A 25965-nucleotide genomic window follows, 5' to 3' on the forward strand; every position below is an offset into this window, starting at 1 on the left:
TATTATTATTATTTACTGCCCATTCCTGCTCTGATAACAAAATATGTTCATGGAAGGATCAAAAAATGAATGTGATCTTTTTCCACTATGAAAATCCTGAGGCCGTTTCCCTGAGTGGTCCTAACAACAAACAGACACTCACACACACACACACACACACACGGTAGGCACTCACAGCCCTAGCACTGGATAATACACAGTATGATTAGTTATAACAAAGACCTTGTGTTGTACTCACTAGCAGAGAAAAAAAAGAAAAGACATCTAGACATCTGAAACAGGTTAAAGCTGTTGAGTAAATACTGTCGCACCGTCTCTTTTGTCCTTGTGTTGCTCCATTCATAAGATATTGTACGACGTGTTCTACAGTATTTTAACACACTGTTGCCTACTAAAAGTGTCAGTATATCCTGACAGTAGTACATGAGACAGATAATGTACAAAAACAAATACTGCTCCTAATGCCATTTGCAAAAATGCCTCAGCAACCTATATTGTAATTTAAAAGGGGAAACTCTGGGTTACAGTTTGTAATGCAGCTGTCCTTTAAGCTAGTATTAAGACAGTAACTAGACTTAAGACAAAAACCTTAGCATTAGACAAAAAAATTGCAGGAGCACAATGACTGATTCTGTAGATGGTTAAAAGTCGGGAGTATAAATGCTGTGCATAATTTGCTTTTTCTACAGTAGTAACCAAATCATCTGAAACAATTAAGTTTTACAAGCAAAATCTCTGATCATCTTCTCAGGTCCCCTGTACTTTCTCTGTGATTCTCTTAGCTCTGTCATCTTACCTCCTTCAGAGCAGCTGACATCATTACCTAAAACAGTGTGGGCTGAATGTGTGAGATTGAACAAAAAGAATTGTATGGGAGTGAGTCAAATGAGAATGATAGGTGCAATATAAGAGGTTGATACAGTCTTAATGTGCCCCAGATGACAAATTAGCTGCTTAGCTTTTACAGCCAAACATGTGCAGGTAAACAGGTACATTTCAAAGATAAACATATATTTAATGAAACACCTTAGGGAAGCCAAAGTGCTATGATGAAAATGTGTTCCCAGTAAATGTCAAAAATAACAAGCTACAACTCCAACTCTTCCTGTAACAGTTGAGCAGGTTCAGTGTGCTCTGTCCTGAGTTCATCTTCAGCTCTGCATGGAGATCACAAGTCCTGGTGAATGTTAAATACAGCCAAGCAGCAGCTATCAGCCGTGTATAATCAGTGTGATTCAACTATCTGACAGTCACTGTCAAAGCACAGCTGTTTAGTGATTTGAAAACAACAGCATCTCAGAATCTCTCTGGAATGAGGGTCATGGGGGAGACAAGTAAGATGACTCTTTGGCTAAAGGCCAAATGCTCAATCAATGCTTTTTTCCCATCTTGAATGTTTCTGTGTTTTGATTATTAAGATAAAATAAAACATTCAGTTCCATGTAAGGAAATTAGGACTATGCAGAAGGATTCATTACAGAATAGGACAAGTGAGCTATGTGTGCAAAAATCCAATGTAAAATAGCTGTTGAAACACTAAAATAATGAAAGCAGAAAGGTATTAGAAACAATGTAAATGGTTGTTGGGTTATAGTAAAGGGGAACACAGAGGATTAATATACTGTCAGGAGGACTACTACTCAGTCTGTCAAAACAGGAGCTTTGTCAAGTCCAAGAATACAAAACCTGTGATGATGTCATAGTGGTGTCACCAGGGTTGTCTCAGATCGAGCTTCAAAAAATAAAACAACTTAACAAGCCTTGGTTTTAAAAGAAGTGTGGAGTTTAGAGGACGTTGGCGGGGGTGGGGGGAGGGGGTGTCTAACATGTAGAGTCTATCAATTTGCATTATGGTAAATTTAGGATCCAGTGTTTGGGTGGAGCTTGACTCAGACTAGGAACTAAAAGTTATGATATTTCGGCCTTTTTGTACTTTGTTTTGGACTGTTCTTTCTTTTAATCTGCCTCTCATTGGTTGCCCAACTTAATGGAGATGCAATACTAAATCAGTGGAGTACTCCTTTAATATGCTAGTAACAATTGTAGCTCACACCACTAATAGGAAAGAGAATCAAAACTAAAGACTAAGCTGCTTCTCATCTTTGGAAAATAGGTTCCCAAAATAGATCTGTCCATCCTGTGGGGCGACTGTGGCTCCTCCAGGAAGTGTCGAAGTGTCCTTGGGCAAGATACTGAAACCTGAATTGCCCCTGGCGGCTGTTCCGCCAGTGTATGAATGTTAGTTTATGTTTGAGCACCTAGGCTCAGTGTATGAATGTGTGTGAATGGTGAATGCAGATGTAGTGTAAAAAAGCACTTGGTGGTTGAAAAGACTAGAAAGGTGCTATACAAATACGGAGCATCTTGGCTGAGGATGTGTGGCTTCATCGTTTAGCACATTGTGAATCCTTGCTTGTCTCAAAATGCCATGTCAACATGATTAAAAAAAACATGAAAACCCTGTTCAGACTGTTGCAACACTTTCTGCAGATGTAAAGGTGTGAATGAGAAGCAGGTCACTGGTGAGAAGGAGCATGTTATCGACCATGGACGCTGAGTTTAGACAGACAGGCTGGAGGAGTGTAAACACTCCATTCTGTGATTCATTATGAGACTTGCATGATTTATTATGGTTTGAACATAAAATCCTCTTGCTGCTCGTCTCTGCATCTCTCTGTCTTTTTCTTACCCAGATGATTTTATCTTATTTCGTTTATGTTAAACATAGGTGTGAAATCTTTGTTGTTTCTATAATCACCTTTTCTCCTCTCTCCATTTTAAGTCCCATCTTTTTTGTTTGTAAAGTTTTTTCTTTACCAAGTTGATTTTAATGATTATCTTTAAAAAGAGATTAAAGATAAGATAAAAAGATTTCAAAGATTTTTTTCTGGCCTTTTAGCCTTAAATTGAAAGTAGATTGAGAGAAAACGTGGAGAGAGAAAGAGAGAGATTACGCATTATTCTCCACTGGCCACTGACTCACCAGGGCATCCCTGCCTTTCTTAATGTTTTTAAGTTCTTCTTTTAAGTAATATTGTGTTCTTAATAATTTTTGTTTACCTGAGCAACAAGATAAAGAAAGTAAAGAAAGCAGGCCAGAAAAACATGAAAACAACGACATAAGTTGGGCTGCACGATTTGGAGAAGATTCATATTGCGATTATTGTGGACATTTTGCAATTGCGATATAAAGGAAAAATCAAGCGGGAAGTTTTTACGGTCAGAGAACTGAGGTGAACGCAGAAGTCCCTTTAGTCTGGTTCCATTAGAAATAATGGTAAAATGACCCTACTTCTCAGCTGATTTATTACCTCAGTAAACACTTTCCTAATAAGTTAAGTTTATGGTCTCAATCACTAGTTTCATGTTTTCTTCAATACAACATGATGTTCATTTAGTAAATTATGGTCCCATTTAGAGGAAAATAGACCATAAAGCAGAGTATTCTTATTATCTGTGATTGACAAGTCGTTACCGTGGCAATCTGTCAATCAGGCCAGAGTGACTCATACCCACGGCACTGTGTAAATTTAACCAGCGCCGCTGAAAAAGCGTTTTAGGAGTTGGCTGTTCACTTTCTCTGTTGAGTGCATTAAGTTCTAAGCCTGTTGTTCGCTAGACATTGTCAGCCCTGTTAAAATGACACGAATGAACATGAATTACAGATGCACCTAGCTATGCAAGCAAGCTAGCTCCAAACGGCCGTTAGCTTCACTGTCTTGTCCAAATATGTTCACGTCTGGTGCCGCTGGTTGCAAAAAGTCAACATGGCGGCGCCCTATCGGCCAAACTTGAAGCTTCAAAACGGCAGTCCACAAACCAACAGGTGACGTCACAATGACTATGTCCGCTTCTTATATATGGGGAAAATGAACAAAATACTAAAATTTTGAAAAGTGTATTTCATAACTCGTATAGATAAAGTTAAATGAGCATGAGAAGAGATACAAAAAATTACATCAACTTAATATTTTAATAAATAACGAAAATTTTATATTTTCAAAATGGACATTTTTGCAAACTTGCTTTGCTCAACAGGACAACTAAATGATGGTGTAACACTTTTGTACCACAACATTTGTAATGGTGTTTTGCCCATGGACAAATACACCAGCAGCACCCACACAACCCACACTACACTTTATGTAAACAAGATTACTGAACAATATTTATAACAATAACTTTAGTAAAAGAGATGTAAAACAGACCAAGGGGAACTTGTATGGTAGGTTGTATTATTTACTCTGTGCTTGTGAAACATTTTTTGTTTGCAAGTATCTATTTTTAGGGGCATATGCAAGCGACTTATTTCACATGAGATCCATTAGTATATAAAAAAATCGTTATAGCAACTTGAAAGTACAAAAAACTTCCCATGGATCCCTCACCACTCTATGTTCAGATCAGATACATACATCTCACCTAAGCATTATTCAAGCTAATTTGTGGAATAAAATGTTTTGCTGGCTATAATAATACAGTATTTGTTTTAGTATAATAACAGAAAAGTGCTGTGGGCATGTTCACAGTTTGATGAGAGCACATGATTGTTTTTTTATTCCCCGGGGACTGGCCTCAAATCAGTAAATGACATTGCTGTGTTTGACTGTAGTGATATAAATCCATTGTGCTTCCCAAATTCTCATTTAGATACATGGTGTTTTGATTCAGGTTAAAATCTTCAATTTTACACAATAAATGAAAAATATCTAGTAGGCAGAATGCCAAGAAATGTGTTGTACAAGTTCATGTGTTGGCAAAAAACAATTAAGAAATATGAAAAATAAGAAACAGTTGATAAGGAAGCAAAACTGGAAGATGTGAGCAGATTACTTATAGTTGATCTCACTGAATTCTCAGCCGACTGTCAGAGAGATACCACTTAAATACAAGAGTGAGAAGGAAAACTCTCTAACTTCATTTCAGTGTGTTGAGACATTGTGATTGAACTTTCCATCAGATCTCTTGCCAGGCTTCTGTGGACTTACACTATCACGGTTTTCCATCGCTCCCTCAATGTTACCTTTAGAAATGCTCGTCTGCATATTTTCCAGCTGATGTCACCAACAACACAGGGTAGATAAGTGGATAAATACAGTGTGTGGTGATGAGTAAGGGTATGATCACACCTGCAAACAGCCCAAACGATCCTGGGAATGTTTACTGGAGAAAGTTTTGATAACCTGGTCGTCCTGCCAGGTTAGACATTTTAGCAACGAACAAGATGAGACAAATTTGATGATTCATTTCATTTCTGCTGAACATTCCAAGCATGAGCACCTGCTGCTAACCACCTGTTAGCATTGATCTTCTGCTGCCCATAATCACTTGTGTTTTGGGGTTATTTCCTGTAGCTGGTGTGAATCACATGTTCATTTATGTTGTTTTTGTTGCTGCTGTTGTGAACCCCGGCGTGGAAACACAATAATGTTCAAAGAGTTGCAGACATATGCAGCATTCCAGACGGGTCCGAACTGGGAAGTTGAAATATCCGACTTCCGACCTCAAAGCGTTTCAGCTGCATGGTGGTGCATGACGCCAAATGTAAACAATAAACATGGCTGACCGTGACTAACTTGTGTTTCTTTGGCAAGTTTATGCAGAGTTAAACCCTCAACAGTGCACTAGATGTTAATTAAAAGGATGGCCATTTTATTGAAAACAAGCGATAAATTACTCGTTAACTGTCCTCAAAAGTCAGTAAAAGTTGTAGGCTATATTTCCAAATGTTTTCAAATTTCTGGGCATTTTTAACATTTTCCTGAACAACCTTCGGATTTTACATGCAGAACAGGTTTTACTATAAGATAGCATGAATTACTTTAATTTTAATAAATGGAAATATACGTGTTGTTGCCTTTTAGTTTATGTGTGCTTCCATGGGAGCTGCCATTGTTCAGCTGCTACTTGTGAAGTCGGGGTACATATTTTTCCCTCTCGAATTCACAAGTAGGAAATCCGACTTCAAGTGGCATTAGTTTTTGTAGTTGTAAGTCGGGAATTTCCGAGTTCCAAGTTGCCTGGAACGCAGCAATAGACTTAGACAATAGAGATGTTTGGTGTGTTTTTGTGTGTGTGCGTGTGTGTGTATAGAAGGAAACAGTTTGGACTTGTGTCAGACTCCCATATGTCATTATACTGTGTATGTTCAACTTTACGAGAGAACAAGTTTCAGTGGTGTTGCAATGCCAGAAGTCTTTACCCGCTGACCTTGCTGTAGCTTCAGGTGAATCACATACTTTACATTTCTCCGTCTGCTCAAAAGAGGGAAAAATAAAGGACGTCTGATACAGATGATAAAACGGCTCAGTTTAAATCTGACATAAACGCTGGCAGTCAGCACGCGCATTGTGCAGAGCTGATATTAAATTTGGGGATGAAGTTCAGGCATTCTTAGGATTTGTTTGTTCATTTGTTTTCATTGTTCTGATCATGTGTTTTTACTTTCAACTCTGTCTGCAGAGCAAATTTCACCTAAAGGGGCAATGAAGATATAATTCAATCCAATTCAGTTATTTAGGAAACAGTTTGGACATTGTGTTTTCAGTTAAATCTTCAGTAGCTTCTGCCTACACGCCAAACATTAAGCATCACTTTACTGCCTCTTGTTGCTTAATGAACTATAAATTGTCTGTGTGTGCGTGTTTGTGTCGGAGATATCTGTTGCTATGAGCAATTTATTGGTTGTAAAATGTACAGTTTGATAAATGGTAGGAAAGAAATTGTTCTGAAAAAGAGTAATACAAATATAATCTGAGGGGGCAGAGCAGTAAAAAAAAAAATCCAGACAGGATTTAAGAAAGACAGGAAGTGAGGATGGCTGGGATAGAGGCAGAAATGGTCTATCAAACAAAGATGGAATCTGTAACTGACTGCTGCTTACAGTACATGTCCAGTTGCCATCACCTCTGTTCAAATTGGGTTTGAATATTTACCTGTACATATGGGAGCGAATGAGTGTCTTTCTCATACATTCGTTTGAAGTTGACGCCCCACCTGTTGAATGCTGCTCTGTACTGTAATTTGGGGGTTGAGGCTTTGAAGATGTCTCATAGCTTTGTTTTACAGATTCACTTAAAAAAATATTTTTGCCTTAAAGCTGGACCCTACACTGCCATTCTAGCATGAAAAATAATTGTAACAAACCTCTGTAGCTGAATATTTGATCTACTTATAAATATAGTTCGATTATTAATTCCAACAGAAATTTTTACCTACACTCGCACTTACTGTAAACACACCGGCTTGCCCCACCTGTCTCTGTCACTCTCTCCCTGTAGCTTTGTGTCTGCTGTGCTTACTTTCTCCGTCAGCAGAACTCTTCTTTTTTCTGATATTTTCCACCCCTTATATGTTTTCACGGCAGCAGGTGCGCCGTGATCGAACCAACGTGAATGATCGAACCAACATGGTACCAAATGACATCTGCACTAGTGTGTTCACTGTTGCTTTACCTGGTCGGTGATTGTAAAATATCCACCGTGTCCAGGTCTTGCAACGTACCTGGACACAATATCGATAGACAGCAGCAAAGGGCACAGGACATGATCAAAATTGAAAAGCATTAAGAACTTGATGTATTAGACTGCAGCTGAGGCCAGACAGGGTCTCTACTCCACACAAATCTCATTAGCACAGTGTCATACGTGCTTCATTACACTGCCTCAATATCAGCACAAACTCAGCGTGTAGAACTCTCTCTCTTTTTTTTGTGGACTGTATTTATTCAGGGAAATTTATTGATATGTTTTAGGAACAGCCAGCCTTTCTCTGCGTCACACATATTCACACAGCTCAGTGTAGCCTCAGCCCTCTGCTGCTGGTCGCTCAGCTGCTCCACTCTGTGGTCATGCACAAAACCACTGAGGAGACAAAAGAGCACTTCTTACTTACTTTCTTCCTCCAGATTATTTCCTGCCTTTCTGCGAGTTTCTGTGTGCTGTAAGCCCTCCAGTGAACCAGACATTTAAAGAGTAGCAGCAGGAGAAAATAGATGATAGATAAGACAGAATTCCATCAGACATCTCATGTGTCCACATATTTAAAGCAAAAATGAAAACAGACGCTATTACAACATCTGAAATACAAACAGCTAATTGCTTTAATGATAATCATCATTCGGTCTTTTTTTTTCTTTCTAATAGTGTTTTCAGATAATGGTTAACTCAATTTATAGCATAATAAATTCTCATTTATTCAGTATAAATTCAGATCATCTGTTTTTTTAATTATAAGCCTTTATTGTTGAGATTGTTCTACTCAGGTAAGATGCACTAACCATCCTGCAAGACATTTCAAATACCCTGTTTTTTTGGTGTTTTTCTTCCCAACTGTGGAAAAGTTTCAGTAATTGCGGACAAATTTGAAAATGCATTTTAAGGTGAAATAAATGCGCAGGATAAGTGCAGTCCATCAGGAAAAGCTGTGATGCATACCTGTAAATTTTGACAGGAAAAATTTTTAAGAAACATTGACCTGCAGAAATGTAGATAGATTTGGATGCCATCAGAAATTAGTGGGGGAAGTTGGGACAATGGAAGATGATGGGCAGCTTGAAGCTTGGCACCTAATCCGCTGTCAGATCAGCCATAATCCATCAGCGCTGATGTTCTTCTCCTGCTGCTTTCCAAATGGAGCTTGGCTGTAGACAGCTTCTAACTGTTTCAGCTTTTGCCAAAAGATTGAATCTGAATAGCTGTGTTTTTCAGGTTATAGTGAGTGACAAGGTTGTGTGTTGTGGGTGAATGCGACTGTGTGTGTTTGATTGGCAAAAAAAGTTAGCGTGCCTTTTGTCTGATGTGCACGGTAGTGATCGGCTAGTAGTTCTGTAGTGCTTAGAGCTCGTCCCAGCACTTTTGGTGCAGCCAGATAAAACTCCAGGCTAGGCTGCGTGTCATATGACTTTAATTTATTTTAATTGAGTTTTATTTAAAAAAAACAACCTTCATTCCTGGGTATAGATTGACATAACGATGGGATTTTTGAATGACTGGGAAAGAACAGCTATACACACAGACATTTAGACTTCCATTTAAACCCTCAAAAAAGAAGTTTTCTAATGAGTTTTCTTTTTTTCTTTTAGGCAGCCAACGGTTTCTGTTCATATCACTTTTATATGAAGTAACATTTATAGCAAAAATCTTTGTTATTGCCACATGATCAAGTAAGCAAGGGCTGGTTTAAAACCTGTGTCCTGTGTGTTTAAAAGTGTGCGGGAGAATGCTTTACTCCAAACAACCAACTCCACCATACCAAGTCGATTGGACACCACCTCAAATTTGTATAATGCTTCCTCTCTGCATACCTCATGGGGATCATCTTTCATGCTCGCTCCTCCGTAGAACAGTTTTTTACTCCAGCTGCTCAAACATCACATGTAACATCTAAGTCGTTCTCCTTTACCGTGCTTTGCTAATAAACAAGATTTGACATGACTACGTCCATGCAATGATTCAAAACTATTTTTTAAAAATTAAATTGATTCAGTTCTTGGTTTCATAGGTCTTTGCATTCAAATAAATTCATTTATTATGTTGAGAGTAACACCAGGAGCTTAATGCATCAATTTAGTTTACCACAGCAAATGAATGGAGCAGTATAGAAAAATATATCAGCCACCTTTGAAACTTTCAGTAAAAATCTGTGCATCCTTGAATGCACCAAAAGTCCAGACAAACAAGTTAAACCCACATGATGCTCAAGATTTAGTTAAATCAAGCAAGTTTGAACTCTCTGCAAATCAAATTCATTATCTAGTAGAAAGTCAGTCTAACCGCTAATGGTAAACTTGGAAAATAGTTCAGGTGATGAAGTATACACACATACATTTGCTTTATGTTCAATACAATTATAGTAAGTAGGTATGAATACTTTTCTGGGGAGCTGCCTCCACTCTGTTGAGAATACAAAAGTAAATTGTACTCAAATGATAGAGCAAGATTTCACCCAACAAATAGGATATAATGTTAAAAATGCAAATAAGAGACTAATAAGATCATCTATTACTTTGATGCACACTAAATCCTTACCCTAACCTTAACCTTACTGTAATCTGAACCCTAAAACCAATTCTTAACCCTCAAAAAGCAGTCTCTACCCATGGAGACCTCAATATTTGTCCCCATGGTGACCTGAGTCCCCATTGATTAGTGTGCAGGTTCAAGTCCCCACTGGGATATAAAAACCTGAAACACACACACACATATGCAGACATACAGAGTCAAGAATAGAAGCAGCGCCTCTCTATCAGGTCATCCATCTCTGAGCAGGAAGTGGGTTGGTTTAACTTCAATGGGTGAGGGGAGATGAGGTCCAAAACTCAGTCAGATGAAATCATTTTCATTCTTCTCTAATGAAACATGCTCTGTTTTGAGAAAGGAAGGGATTTTCTTTGTTTTCTTATAGCCAGTGTGTGCTATATCATGGGAGTCTACACAGACACACAGCGGCAGCACTGAAGCTGAGCGATATGGACAAAAAACCACCTTATAAACTGATCTCATTCCAGTGAACTGCATTGCCGTATATAAAGTAGGATTTGAACCATTTTTCTAATAATATTCCCTCATTTTGTTCTCATTTTGTGAGACTTATCAGTCTTTCAGCATAGTATTGCATAACTGAAAGATTAGCTATAGATACTCATACATGGATTCTATTCTATGAATTACTGAGGTTCAGATTCAGAGGAAAGAAAGCTCTATTTAATCTGAGTGATCAAATCAGAAAGTTAAACACTTTCTAGTATGATGCTAATAAAAGTGACGTTATATGATAATCTTTTAACTAAGACTAATTAAGACTGTGCTGTGTCGCTTGTTAGATCTGTTGGGAGATGATTATTGCATGAAAAGTATTCTATGTTCAGAATGGCTGCTGTTGTATCATCCACAGCAAAATAGCAGAAAACCAAACATGAAACGCAGAAGATTTTCTGTCCTAGAAACCCAGATCATGCTCAAAAAGGGGCTGCAGGACACCAGTGTGGATTGATGCTAAATTATGCAGTTTGTGGTTCAGTCGGTCAGTGTTGTTTGCTTTCAAGGAAGCGTTTGTGCTACAACCTAAATTTTTATGACCTTATTGGGAGATTTGAATGCTGTTGTAGTGATCCTGGAGCCTAGACTTAACCACACGTGTGTACATTTATCATTGTGTGGTCAGTATTTTTAATCTTCTGAGAAGCAAATATACTCACAGCTGAGGGTCTCAGGTTTCGTAGTACATTTTTTTGATGTTAGAGTAGGAATGAATTTTGACTCTGGGCCTCATTATCTTCTATCACTTTCTGTCCTCTGGATGTTTTTTTTCGGTTTGGCCTCAGGAAGAGAGAGAGGAGAATCTTCAATTTGGAATGACCTGAGGTTTTTGGAAAGAAACGTCTTGGCGAGAGCAGCAGATATCTTATGCGTTTACCAGCAGGAGCAAAAGAAATTTCGGAAGAGGAATTGACATGGTTTATAGCAGTGTATAGAAAGAAGTCCGGCTCTCTAAAAGCCTGTAATGTATTAATAATATGGCCAGGTGTCCTGTGTTACATCCACAATCTTAACATGTCAAAACAAAAACAAGTCAAACTACTGTGATATATGGCAGGGTGATACCTGGTAAAGGTTTTTTGTGTACTATGGGAAGAGCTCATATATCACAACAGAGTAGTTGCACTTCTGCTTCTTGTTTCTCTGTTAAGGTTGTTTTTTTCAGATAGTGTGTCAGCACAGTTCAGGTGCTCCTAAATTATAAAACCTAGAACCCAGCATGCTTGGATTTCAGGTCCCAAATTGCATTCTTTGACTCCCAGTTGATCTGTCCAACGTATTTGTTGTACTGGAAACACTGAAGCCTTACTGTCCCAGATTCCAGGTTATGAGGATGAATCCACACTGCCAATTAGCCAATGAATTTCCCTCGAGTGCCGGAGCTGTCCAAGCATTGCTTCAGTCTGTACATGTCGTTCTATTCGTGTGTGTGTGTGTGTGTGTTTGTGTGTGTGTGTGTGTGTGTGTGTGAGTGTGAGTGTGTAGGCCTTTTTGCTTAGGCAAATGGTCATGGTATTGGTACGTACACATAGTTTGTAATTAAAGGGCTAAAACATGTGAAACCTGCAGTATGGTCTCACAGGTGGAAATCAGTAGTTTGTTTAGAAAGAGCAAAACTAGCCCCTCCTGTAACTGCTTGAGGGATTTAAAGCTCACTCTTTCCATTCAAGCTAACGCAGCTGCTACATCCAGCGTTAATGCTCCTCAGTGTTCCTGTGGGAAAACACACCTTATCTTCCCTCCCTATCAGCGCTCCCTCTTTAGTACTTCTGCTCCCAAAGCGAGGAGATAAGAGGGAAATTTGATTATTTAATGTCCCCGAAAGATATTAGCACAAAATGAAAGGAACACAAACCTCTTCTCTATCCCGTGTTGATCTCTCTTAAGGTCATGCTACAGATCAGATGATGTTTTCACACAAGTGACTCTGTGTCTGTTGTACGGGACAGCGATGTTGTTTTGTAACCGAGAAGGAGACGGGGCATTTATACAATTTTGTAGTGGTGTGCCAAGTGGAATAATGAAAGGGTGCAGAGTATGAATCTGGGTATAACAACAGGATTGTACCTGAGGAATTTATTCTCACCAAAGTAATGTAAGCACAATTTAGGCATAGATTAATGAGTTAAAGAATATAATGAGGATATATGAATTATTTCTTGGATTACCATAATTTTTTTCATTTGAAAAAAAAAAAAGGTTTTGTATGTCAAATATCCACATGTCAAAGCAAGAGCAGTAAAGGAAAAACAAGGCAGTTTCCCATCAGAAAACAACCAACAGCCTGAAGCACTAGAAACAGTTGACCCCACACAGCCGAGAGTAGAGGAAACAGCCAATACACATAAACAACTGCGTAAACAATAAATAAAATCATAAATACAGCTTTTTTATATAAATACAACTGAAATGCCTGCTGTTAGAATCCCCTCTTTCCCCCAAATACCTAAAATCCCTCTAAGAATCAGATCAAGGAGTCCAACTTTCCTCCTTTCTCACGATCTTTTCCTGAGCATGTAGCTTTGTGATGTGTGTTTTGATCCACTGTTTCAGTTTGTCAAACTGGAATTTGGCCATAGATCAAACTAATAGCAAATCTGGCGGCATATAGGCACCAGATGCAGTTACTAACAGTTAAGTTGAATACATGAGTACATGACAAGGCTGATTATAACTTGCCTTTTTTATGAGTGATGCTTCTCAGGAGCTCAGGCACAGATTTCAAGTTTGTGGATTGAAATAATAATGGAAATTCAGGTAAACTCCCACTGCAATGTTACAATAATTTTATCACCATGATGTTGAACTAATCCATGTTTAATGCATGGTAACACTACATTTACTGCAATTAGCCGACAGCTTTTCAATAAATTTGTGTAGCTTTCATCGGAAAGGCTCAGCAATGTCAGCATAGCTTAATTTATTAGATGATAACGGAAACGGTTAGTGAGCTACACTGAATATTATCAATGAGATTGCTGCCACACTTTAGTATAACAGTTGCAAGACTGCAGACTGCAGTTAGTAATGTTATTGTACTGTATAGGTCTTCCACTGTGTTGTTGTCCTGCGCCGTTGTTGCATTATTGTATATTATGTGGGTCGCATAAGTTATGGCAACTGAGACTGCTGTGTACCTGATATTATGGTAACGACAATAAATCTCAATTGAACGTTACGAAAGCAAACAGCGACAGAGCCATGGTAATCTAGACGGATGCCCCAGCCATTGCTCTACATTTGCTGTACCATAATGTCATTTCTTGCAGGCTAAAATCAACACTTAATTAGCTAACGTTATCTAACTTGAGGCAATGAAAGCACAAAATCACAATATATTGCACATGCTTTGCCGTAAGTTTAGTTTATCCAATTATTATTCGAATAGGATAAAAGCCAACTTGGTCAACCAACTGTGTTACCTAACGTTGGACAGGTTTGTGAAGCGGTGTTCACGAGAGAGAGGGAGAGAGAGAGAGAAAAAGGGAGCGAGCCAGGAGGTGCTGCACGAATATATGCTCCTCAATACAGCTCCTTAATAAAAAAATGATTTTAGTAAAAATTTGCCTTCACCCCCAAACAAAGCAGTCTCCCCCGACTTTTTAGCTAATATCATATCTCTAACAGCAGCAAGGAGTGTGGTTTTTACAAAGCATATAGCCTAGGCCTAACGTTTCTTAACACCAGCAGCTGAAATAAAAAAATAAAGCAAGTAAATCCCAACTTTTAAACAGCTGTTTTACTGCACATGTAGCCTGTTTATAAGAGAAGTATTCAGTAGTTACAAAACGCTACGTTAACGCCACTCTCTCCCTACGAGTCCGAGCATCAGTGGCAGCAGCTGCCGGAGTTTCTTTCTGTAAGTTTCACGTTGCTGTGCTGCTTCAGCAGATGCTTCAATAAATCAGATGTATAACTGTTCGCGGTTGAAAGCTTTTTGCTGGTCGCACAGAGTTTACAGTAGATGATAATGTTCTTTGCATCTTAGACTGTGACACAATAATGGCAGCAGCTACTTAAAGCTGTGGAAAGAACGCCTCTCTCCCTCGTTCTCCATTCTTCCTTTAGTGTTTGGCTATCAGCGGACATTAACAACAGAAGGTCCGGTACCGCTGAGCTGCCGCACAGTCGTGGATTTACATCGAGGATGGTGCGTTCAGTAATGAGTAACGCAGCATTACTAGCCTTAGTAACTAGTAATAATATTACCGTTTTAGAAATGTAATTTGTTACACTATTTAGTTACTGGGAAAAGTAATATTATTACAGTAATGCGTTACTAGTTACTAGTAACTGCAATAAGTCTCAACGTTGCTTCGAGATGAGATAATTTTCGCATTAAAGTAAATTTTTACAAATTACTACATATACGTGGATTTCTGTGTAAATCCATTTTATAAATGAGGCCCCTGGTGTATTTGACTGCACCTGTGGTTACCGTGGTAACAGCAATTGAGGTTTAATACTACAGCAAACAGTCCTTGAGCAGGTACTTTGTCAAAAGTTCAACAGAAGAGCAGCTGGTGTGTCTGTTTACAATCGAATAAAGCAAACTCACTTTGTTTTAATGAGGAAGTCAGTCAATAGAAATTGCAACTGAGATTCTGCACACAGAGTAATTTTCCAACAGCAGACAGCAACCTTGCTGAAGAGATGGAGGTGTGCAGATGTGCCTTCTTGTCTCTTTCTTTTTTTCATTACTCCATGTATTAAAAAAAAAAAAGTCTCTATTTTCAAAATCGACTTTTTCTATGCGGTTTTCCACACCGATACGCGGTATCAGGTCACTGGTCAGGTCAGTGTTGTTGTGTAGACAGTAAAACCGGAGTTTTTGCCTTGCGACGTCAGAGTGAGCGCCGTTATCTGCTGTGTTTGATGTCAGATTGTGCGCCACTGCCTGCTTTGTTTACAATTTCATTAGGCTCCGATTAGCCAACATGGCTTTAAGGTTAGGGTCATATCGCCGTCTGGTGGTTTGGCATGCTCTTGATAGCGTGTTTTTGCGTTTTCATGTAGACAGAGATTTTTTTAAATGAAGGAGGAAAAACTGTGGTTATAAAAATACCTGTGTAAGTGTGGACTAGGCCAAAGAGTTTCCATGTAGATCAGCTCTGCTTTTGTCGTCCCTGCAGTTCAGTTTAGGTTCAGTTGCTGCTTCTAGTGTCAGAATAGAAACAGAAACATACTTGAAGATTCCCATGAGAGAAATTAGCAAAACACCACCAGTTGTTTTTCATTTCGCTTCTTCTGACCATGAAGGAGATTTCACCGTATAAGTTTTTATTTTGATTATAACTGACATGGCTGACATGGTTGACACAGCGTCACAAAACGCTTCACTGCCCTGGAAAATTACCACAAGTGCACATGCATTACTAGAGAAATCCCTTTCACCTTTTTTTTTTCTTCACTTGGACAGTGAAAACGCAGAAAGTGAGACAAATTAGAGGAGACACAGGAGGGAAAGCTCTGATGGGAGTTAACCACTAAACATCTCTGGACAAAAAAGTTAGAAATGCAGTTTCCTAATGAAACTGATGTTATAAGATTTGATTCAACTTATGGGACAGCTCCAACACTCCTTAAGAGAAAAAATGGTTCTTTTTAAATCTGAGAATGAGAATTGAGAATTGAGGGAAGAAATTTGCTCTTTTATATGACACTTGCCAGATTTAAGCTTTGAGCTACACCCGTTAAAAGCTGCTACAATGAACGTCTGAGGGAAGATATGTGCCGTGCATTAGACTAATATTTTTAATGTGTGTGTGTGTGTGTGTTTAAGTGTCATATATCATCTGATATGTGTAGTCAAAACATCTGCTTTGGCCTTACGGAAAAGATTTAAGGATAACACACTCATGAACAATACCATATATGTATGTCCAGCATAGTGACCTGTGACTCAACTGAAAGTGGATGAATTTGCGGTGATATGAAGTATAAACAACATCTTTACCCTATCAGCAGTATATTAGTGTTTTGGTCAAACTGTATATGTGAATTTAAATGTGAATCAATCGTAAGCTGAAGGATGAAACGGAATCCTAAAATTCCCCCAGATATTGAGGAAAGTTTTTATTTAATGATGCTCAGTGTAAGCATTAATTTGTTTATAATTGAGTTAATGTGGTTTTGATCTTCATCCCTATAAAGACGTTGCATGTAGTTTTCACATAATGCCGTCCAGGGTCAGGTCTTGGGGATAAGCTGGGTTTAGTTTCACCTCGTAAAAGGGCAATAGATGAAAAAAAAAATAATTTTGCAGAAGGATTTCTGCATGACAATTCAATTAGAATAAACTCAATAAACTTCTAATCCTCCTCAAGGCAGTAGGGACAGCGGCTGCTGGCAGAGTGGTTATTGTTGTGGTTCCAAAGAGAAGCTGCCCCTATCCTTTTTCAGACTACTTAGTTACTCAAGTTAAAGAATGCTTATGCAGAGAGTATGCAGTATTCATTTGCTCTTCCTAAAAAATTCACTGCAGGCAACTCAAACCAGTAAAGGTAAAAAGTAAAGGTCACAGAAAGATCAGATTGTGGTTTTGGTTCAGTCAGCTTAAGTTAACTCCAAGCCTGCAGGATACAAAACATATTTGCCAATGAAAAGTTGTGTATGAATGTAATTGTTGGGGGCAGGGTTGCATTTTTGTGGAGGAGACTCTCATTCCATGTTTATTTGTAATCTGGATGTCTGTTCCCCTAAATTTTTAAGCATTTCAGGGTCGCATTGTCTTATACTGATCCCTCCTCTGGTGGCTGTTGGGAATCTCATCCATGACTGTGTAACAGACAGAGCTGTGTTTGGACAGTAAACACACTCGCTGTACAGAAAACACACAAGACAGAGGAGCAGAAGTTACAGAACATTTCTGTTTATATTTTCCCCATCGCCCCCTCACCCTGGACATGCCTCCACATGGGACTACATGTGTGCATGTGTGTGTGGTCATTTTAGTGAAACGTCTGATAACAACTAGCTAATCATGGGGACTTACCAGAAGGAATTCACCCAGACTTCCGTTCAGGTGTGCGTTTGCTTGTGTGTGTTTGTTTTCTAGTAGTCCCTTGCTCATGAGGTCCTAAAGTCTTCACACACAAGGACGATCACTAAATTCCTCCACAGTAAATTTGTACTGGGATTGAGTGTAAATTTCAGTTAAATTACGATTTAATCAGACGCACTGGTGGAAAGACACATTACTCCCATTCTCTCAGTGGAATGTTAAACTGGTTAACACTGAAAAACATGTTGGAATTTAAACCTTCAATGCATATTTCCCAAAATGTATTCCCCTGTACAAATTTTCCTTCCACAAGGTTGGGGAGACCGGGGATGGTTGTAACGTGGGTCAATTGTAACGCATCCAATTTTTCCAATTAGGGATAACTTACGAATCACCTGATTCACTCTACACATGCTCAGTTTAGTCCTTATTTCACATGGGGAAAAGTAGTGCCCCGTGGCAGGCACAGCCACTTTTAGAAGGATAAAAAAAATTGACGTTACTTCATTTATTTTTGTTATAGCATAGCCTGCTTTGTAGTTAAACTCATCAAACTTGTATCATGTTTATTGTGTGTCTGTGTAGATGTCATGCAAGTTGTTAGTGCTAATGTTTTAGCTGTAAGCTGTAATGTAAGCTAGTTCATGGCTACAAGAGTTTGGGTTAGTTTTAACAACAAAGATATACATGCATACATCTGTAGGCTTCTCTTTGGGCACTGCAGGAGGGCCATATGCCTAACACCACTGTGACAGTGCAAGACAAACAAGCACAAACACTAATAATATTCAGTTGGTTCACATTTGCACATCCTACTAAATTTTATTATCATGTTCACTGCTGTGGCAGTAACTAAGATACTTGGATACTTGGATCACCCCCCACACACAAATACAACATTTATATATATATATATATATATATATATATATATATATAAAATGTAGTTGTTGAATATAGAGAGTTTTTCTCATAATGTTACATTTTACCCCAGGCGATGTTATAACTAACCCAGAGTATGTGGTGAATTGTAATATTTTTCTCCTTGTATTTCAGACTAAACCATGCATCTTCTGTCTGTGTTGCAGAGATAACAGTTACACCATTTAATAGCAGACGTGTCAATAGTTTGTATCACATTATGAACGCACTGGCCTAAAAGAGCTCTGAGACACAGACAGAAATGTCAAAAATGTTACAACCATCCCCGGTCTGCCCTAAATAACCATCACTAACCCAAAAATTCACTGCAGGCAACTGAAACCACAGTAAAGGTCACTGCCACACTGTCTCATCAACACTAAAGGTCTGTGAGCTAGTATTACAGTAGTTATCTAACAAAACCAAATGGAAGAAACATTTTGTTGCTGTCAAGTGATATCAAGTCAAGTCAAGTGTCAACTGTACCTGAAGAAAAGCAGCCCTGTTTTGAGCTTTGTGACAAGACTGTGCGTTTAGAAGACGCAACAATTTCTCCTGCAGAGGGCAGGAAAGTACACAAATGAATTTCAGCCAATGGTAGATATGCACAAAATCACTAACTTTTAATTGAACATTTTAAAGTTACTATATTTTGAATTTCTATGTGATTATAGTATCAACTTATTCTGATGGTATTTATTTTTGTAAAATGTGAAAAAGGTGAGAACTTCCATTGGATTATTAACGAGTGAATACAGAGAATTTACAAGGACATAATAAGGTATCAGAGTGTGTGTATGCTAAACTAACTGGCATCATACTTTTGTAGTTTGCTTTTGTGCAATATGTACGCAAGGGTGTACTGGGACTGAAATTCAGCTTTGACTTTGAGATGGAGAGGCCTGTTTTTTTGCAAGCGCCCTTTGGGGGTGCTGGTAAATATATACAGTGAATCAGATTATGCTGAAGACTTTCAATTTTAGAATAACACAGCTTCCCCTGTGCTTTTACTGATTGTACAGCTACATACAAGAAAAGAACATCAGTAATAAATATGACAATAATACATTTTCTAATTCTATCCATGCATAATATGATTGCCTACCCAGCCCAATACACTGCCCCTGTACCTGTCACTGTTTTGTCTGGTTCCATTGACCTCCTCATCCTCTTCCTGCTGCTCCTCCCTTTCCTTCTCTCCCTCTTCATCAACATGACTGGGGTCATCATCACCCTGCATCACCTCTACTTACCTTAACAGCTAATATACATACAAACATACAAAGATTCCCCACTTGTAGAACAATGTTGTCTTTGTGTGATAACACATTGTTGTTTATGATATAATATAGCCTATGTGTCTATACATAAATGCATATATAAATCATTTAGGTATATAATAAATGCATTACTTATCATGCACCTGTGTCTGTGCTGGGTCCTGCCTCACCTGAGCTTGACACATCACCTTTCCACGAAGGTCGGCTAATTTGGTGCATTTAGTTGCCTCTTGTTTTTTTCTACTTAATTCTTTTTGGCACCACACATTTATTTTTCCTCTCTTTCTTTTGGACATACCATCTCTGTTGCAATTGTCACTTCACCTTGGGTGTGTTCAACCCCAACAAAACGTTCTGAGATTGAACTTGTCTTGGCTGGAAAGTGAACTCCTTTGATCGGCGCATTGAGCCAATCAGATTTCAGTAAAAAGATTTTCAGCTGGTTCGGCTTGAAATGGATCAGCCGTTCGGGAATCTTCCCCAACCCTCCCGATGGCCGATCCGACCCTGTCTGTACAACCTGCTGACAAACAGTCAATATCTTGTAAAAGGCCAGTGTTTGCCTGATATATGTCTATCTTTAGTTTGTTACAGACAAGACATATGTAATTACTGCATTTCTATTGTCACAATATCTAGCACCTTGTATTTGCAGAACTTAAAATATGAAAGTTGTTGTGGCTGTAAAGCTACCAGAACATGATGGACAAACATCCATTTGGATTCTAAACAAACAACAAAAACCAGTGAAAACAGAGTACACAATAAATCATTAAATATTTTCTTTTTTGCTATGTTAAGTATTTCTATATTTAAAAATTGTATTTTAAATAAACTGTCACTGCAAAAACAAATATCCTTTCGACATTTTAAATTATCATAATCTGCTTATATGATTCAGAAACTCCTCTCAGAATCCTCTCTTTCCCACTCTCCCTCCTCTACCTCCCTTTTCGTAGAGGACTTTTCTGCCTGCTTTGTGAAGAATGTTGATGATGGTTCCCAGTCGCTCTTTAATCATTTCCCATGCCTTTTTCCTCTCCAATTCCCACTGATTCTTCCACAGAAACTCTTCTCTGCCAGCAGAGTGAAAAGACAACTGTTGACCTTAACCTTTGCTCCTAACCTTTTCTTACAATACCAATCAGATCTTTTTTCTTTCAGACTTTTTATTATATTTTGTTTTAATTACTTTTTATTTTATTTGTTTTATTCTTATTGCTCCATTCCTTGTGATGATATGTCAGCAATCAGCAGGAAAACCTACAGGACAGCCAGCCCTTTGTTGCACTGAGATAAAATTAAATAAGTAAAATCCATTATGCATAAATCATCAGTTTAAAAAGAAAAACCGGTAAGGCTTTTCAAAGGCATGTGTATCTTTGAAAAGTTGACATTTCGATTTTTTCTGTTGTGCCAGTATGAGAATACATAAATGCACACTTATGAAAGGTTTGGTTTAAAGTTGTAATCCTTTAGATTTCAGCCCAGGTTGATTTGGTGTGGTTTACTACTACAGCAAACACTCCTGGACCAGCTATTTTCAGAAATATGACAAAAGAGCAACTGGTGTATCTTTAACAAAGAAGTCAGTCAAAAATAATTGAGTTGATTTCCTGCAGAGTTTGGAGTTGGTTATCATGCTTCCAAATTGGAGGAAGCTTGCTGTGGCTGCTTCTTCTTGTTCCGTTAATCTCTCAAAATATTTATAACTGTTCTGCTGTCAAAAAATGTCCTAAATGACTGTTGTCTTGTTCTGTAGATGCATTTTTAATGAACAATCTCAGTTAGTGCTAACCAATGTAACTTATTTGCCTTTCCTGTGGCTGCTTTACAATAAAAGCCACCTTGTTTGTGTGTGAAGGGAACAATAGGAAATGTTTAGTTAGCATTATGTTACGACCCCTCCCCCATTCCGGCTTCCTTCTCCTGCAGGAGGCTGCAGGCAGGGAGGCTGATTGGGCTGGGCAATCACGTGTGCAGCTCTACTCTCAGAGCTTATTTAGCCAGGGCTGATCAGTCTTTTGTCGCTCTCCTCTTAGGCTGATGTCCTACTGGGTTTGTCTTGTGTTTCTTCTTTTGTTAATCCTGACAACATACACATCTCACTCATCCATTCACTGCTGACACAACTGATAGTCATACTTTGCCACACCACATATTATTGCTGATCATTTGATTCTTTTACTTTTATAATAAATCATACTATTGGCTTGCAAACCTGTTGTGTCTTAACTCCTTTTTGCCACGGGCTAAGAGCTGGCTTGTGACAATTAGCACTAACTTAATGCAGCTCTGATACGACTATGGAGAGTTAACCGTGAGGCCGATGTCAGTGAGGCAAAATTACAAACAGTGAGGCTGGAGTACGTGTATAGTTTCCTGTGAATCACTTGTGCGTAGGCAGCCAATTTGAATCTTGGTAGGAAGGACTCTTAAGCGGACTTATGTTGAATGTTAAATTATCAATACATTTGGCTACTGCTGAATACAAATGCCAAAGAAAACGTTTAATATGGTGTTTGATTTCTTCAAAACATTAAGGGGTCCTCCCCAAAAAACAATAATTTTGTCCAGTCATTTTTGAATCAGATTTGGCACTAGTACCACAGCTAGCTTCTCTCATTGACCAGGATTAAAAGAGCTGCTAACTATGGTTGATTAATGTTAACATTACTGTAGCTAGCTAGCCTAGCAAAAATGTCGGATGACTCTGTAAGTTTTATAACATAGTATAGCAACATAGAAAGTGTAACTGTAATTCAACACTGCAACAAAGACTACATGATGCCTCTGAAAGCATCAGGTGAACAAATGAACATTCACATAAAAAGCAGCTTTTTTAGTGACAGTATGTGAGCGCAAAGACACACCTGAGCAGCAGGTATCCTAAAATGCTTTATTTACCTCGCTGTGTCGTGGCAGTGCAGCAGACAAAAACAGGTGCAAACAAGGAATGGAGTTTACATGAAGCAGCAGCATGAGAGTGGCAGCTGTAGAATGGAGTTTAATTTATTAGTGCATTCCTCAAGTGGAATAGATTTGATTGATGACGCTCTGAAAAGTGAAAAACGGATGCGCTGAATTACAGACAGTAAAAGTGAGTGGGTCCAGTAACACTGGTCTTTAAAAGTGCAATGGTTCCAACGCCCATGTAATGTTAGCTTTTAGACACATCAACGCTGTGTGGGGTGAATTCACTTAGGCCAGACTGAGTTCATCTGTAGGCTGTGATTAAAATGCTATCCAGCTGCTCATGTAAATGTGTGATAAAGTAGTACCATGTCTAATTCCTCTCTGTCTTACATAAGTTGCATGTCCAAAGAATGCTATTTAATTACACTTATTACTGTTACTACACTGGCGATTGGTAGTTTGACTTGCATACAAGCATACATATGTAAGCTATTGATAAGGATCCTATTTAAAGTGGCTACTGTCTGAATTTAATAACCTGATGGTGGAAGGAATAAATGATTTGGAGTAATGATTACTATGTGTATGGATACATGTACAGTATGTATGATTGTTTTTATTTTATCACTGTGGCGTTTCATACGGATGCTGAAGGGTAACTTTAGCGTCAAATAATTACGCTTCGTCACACTGTTTGAAAGCGTCGGTAATGACGCACTGAGATGAGAACGCGTTGGTATATCCTAGACATTTAGGCAACGCAGAAAGTTAAGTGGGTCAGAATATAGCAAATATAATAAATGTCATGAATGGGGCCTAGACCTGCCAACAAATGTCTGTTAGAAGAAAACAAAACAGCCCACATTTCCACATTTCCAACCTGTAGACCACTACTGACCTCAGAATCAGCTGCCCTGCCAATCTCCCGCTTCTCTCTCTCCTAAAATATCTTCAATATCCATCTGGTCAATGAATGGAAGGATATACAACAGCATTAGCAGGGACACTATGACATTTAGTTTTCACTGACAACATTCTATGGGGACTGATATTGTTTTGAAATAGACTACTAGAGACAGGCAATATTAATGACTAAAATATCCCCCTACCTTTACCTCAAGTAAACGTAGCTTCAGTTTAGCAAGTAACAGTCACTAACTACAATTTACACTTTCACTCTGTATCACTAACTATGTTGAATCAATCTTCCTTCACCATGTCTGTGTGTCTCTGTGTCTCTCTCTGTGGTTAGTTGCTCTGCAGCTTGAAAGGCTGGACAGGGTCCTAGTGCCCAACCTCAGCAGGGATTTAAGTTTTGAAGCAGAGGAAACAACCAGAAGAAAAAATATTTTATTATTAATTATTAAAAAAAAAAATCTAAATCTAATAATTGTTTTTCTTATTATTAATTGGGGGGGCTTCGAACCTTGTTAGGGTGGCTTCAGCCCCCCTAAAATAGGCCTAACGACGTCCATGTCATTAACGTTTACTGAAAAAGTCTTTGTGTCTTTTTCAGATTGTCCTTCCTGCCAAACCGGAGCTACAGCGACAATGGACGGACAATACTAGGCAATGAGCAGGAGTCCCAGGACTCTCTCGGACCACTATGAGGATGACTTGACAGAGCTGTGACATTGTCAGCGGGTGCGGGGGACCTCTGAGTTTGTTTAGAGACAAAGACTTCTTGGCCTCTGTTATCTCAACAGTCTACCGTGAACTGACCTGAGATGTATATGAGAATATTGCCTCACCTGGACATTCACTCTATGACATTCTTTATGCTGTCCAGGATAATCTAAACGTTAGAGGTACTATTGCTGGGCATCAGACACGTGCAGAAAGTCTTGCTCTTGGTGACTACAAATGATACTAAATGACGCATATTGATGCAGAATTCAAGTATCTACTCATTGTAAAACCCAAAAAACTGTTCTTTTCAGTCGAACGTCTGGATCGCAGGATGTGAAGATCAAGTCAGCTACAGTTCTCAGAAAATGACAGTAAGACTACAAGTTAAACTCTGGCTAACATGATGGTGGAATCAAGAGGCCTCTACTGCTTTTTAACCTCTATGCTGACATTTCATCATAGCTTAAAACTGACATTCTTTGGTGGCATGTTGTGAAGGAGAAACGAGTTATAACGAGTTATATGGTCACAGGGGTGACTGCCGGTCTTATTAAAGTTCAGTTTATTGCACAGCAGTTTGTATTCTTGCCTTTTACCAGCATCGCTGCCACTCTGAAACAGCTGGATGTAATGTTATGTCAAAAGTGAACATTTTTATTTCATATTCAGTTTTAAAAACACCAAAGGCTGAGGATGTGATGAAATACAGCATTATAAAAACTGTTAAATCATTCACCATTGTGATGAAACACATGCCTAAATCCTTCATGGCACATAAAATATTGTTGCACTTACCTCTGTGGGTTGAACGTTTCTGTTGCATCTCTGTCCACACGCCCAAAAGGGATGTTGTGTTGGTTTTATAGTCTAGCTCTACACTGTAGCAAATTGGATTGGTCAGATAAAAATCGAGTGTAATGAGCCGCCTTTTCTTTAAATTGAGATAATGTGTACGGATTGTTTTATATTCCCACCATGAAAGAATTATAATTATGGAGGAGATACCTTGAAACTTTCTTTCTCTTGTTCATCCCCCTCTATGAAAACCTGCAGCTGGATGGAAGCTGCTGGAAACAGCCATGACAAGGCTGAAGAGACAACCTGTTCGGGTATCAGAGTTTGTCCCAAACTCAAACACAGAACAAGTAGGCGGGACAGATATAGTCTCTTAGAATTTAGTAAACAAAAGGAGAAACCTAACTTACAGCAGAGTCCAAAAATTCTACAAAGCAGATGGCAACGAGCAGGGCGGGACCAAGACCAGGTGGAGGACATGAGGAAATCAGACAGACTCACACACAGGCAAGTTGACATGAAACAGAACCAAACCAAGGCAAACACAGATCAGAATAATGAATATAACAAACTAATCAAGAACACAAGCAGACAGACCATAACCAGATATATTATGAAACAGGCAGATGCAACAAACCAAGACAGGGCAAGAACAATAAGACAAGTCTAAACTAAACAGAATAGCAAACAGGGGGATTGCACGCAAGACGTCAGCAACTAATCAAACAGGAACTGGACAGATATGAGACAGGACAGGTACTCAAACTCAAACTTGTTTCAAACTGAATATGTCTTGATAACATTCAATATTTATGATTAAATAAGCAACAAATTTAAAGTTTGGGAAAAAACTGAACAAGTATAGTATGTATACTTATTTATT

General features: G+C 38.6%; 1 protein-coding gene across 1 annotated transcript in view; it reads left to right on the plus strand.

Moving 5' to 3' along the window:
* Positions 1-24979, plus strand: part of si:dkey-247m21.3 (5-hydroxytryptamine receptor 4) — a 74524-nt gene extending 49545 nt beyond the window's left edge. Inside the window, exon 7 of the mRNA XM_046066001.1 lies at positions 24175-24979. Coding sequence (XP_045921957.1) covers positions 24175-24268 — 94 coding nt within the window. The 3' untranslated portion in view covers positions 24269-24979. The remainder of the gene's footprint in view (positions 1-24174) is intronic.
* The last annotated feature ends 986 nt before the right edge of the window (positions 24980-25965 follow it).

Source organism: Micropterus dolomieu, linkage group LG13, assembly GCF_021292245.1.
Source record: "Micropterus dolomieu isolate WLL.071019.BEF.003 ecotype Adirondacks linkage group LG13, ASM2129224v1, whole genome shotgun sequence".
In the NCBI taxonomy this organism is placed as follows: Eukaryota; Metazoa; Chordata; class Actinopteri; order Centrarchiformes; family Centrarchidae; genus Micropterus; species Micropterus dolomieu.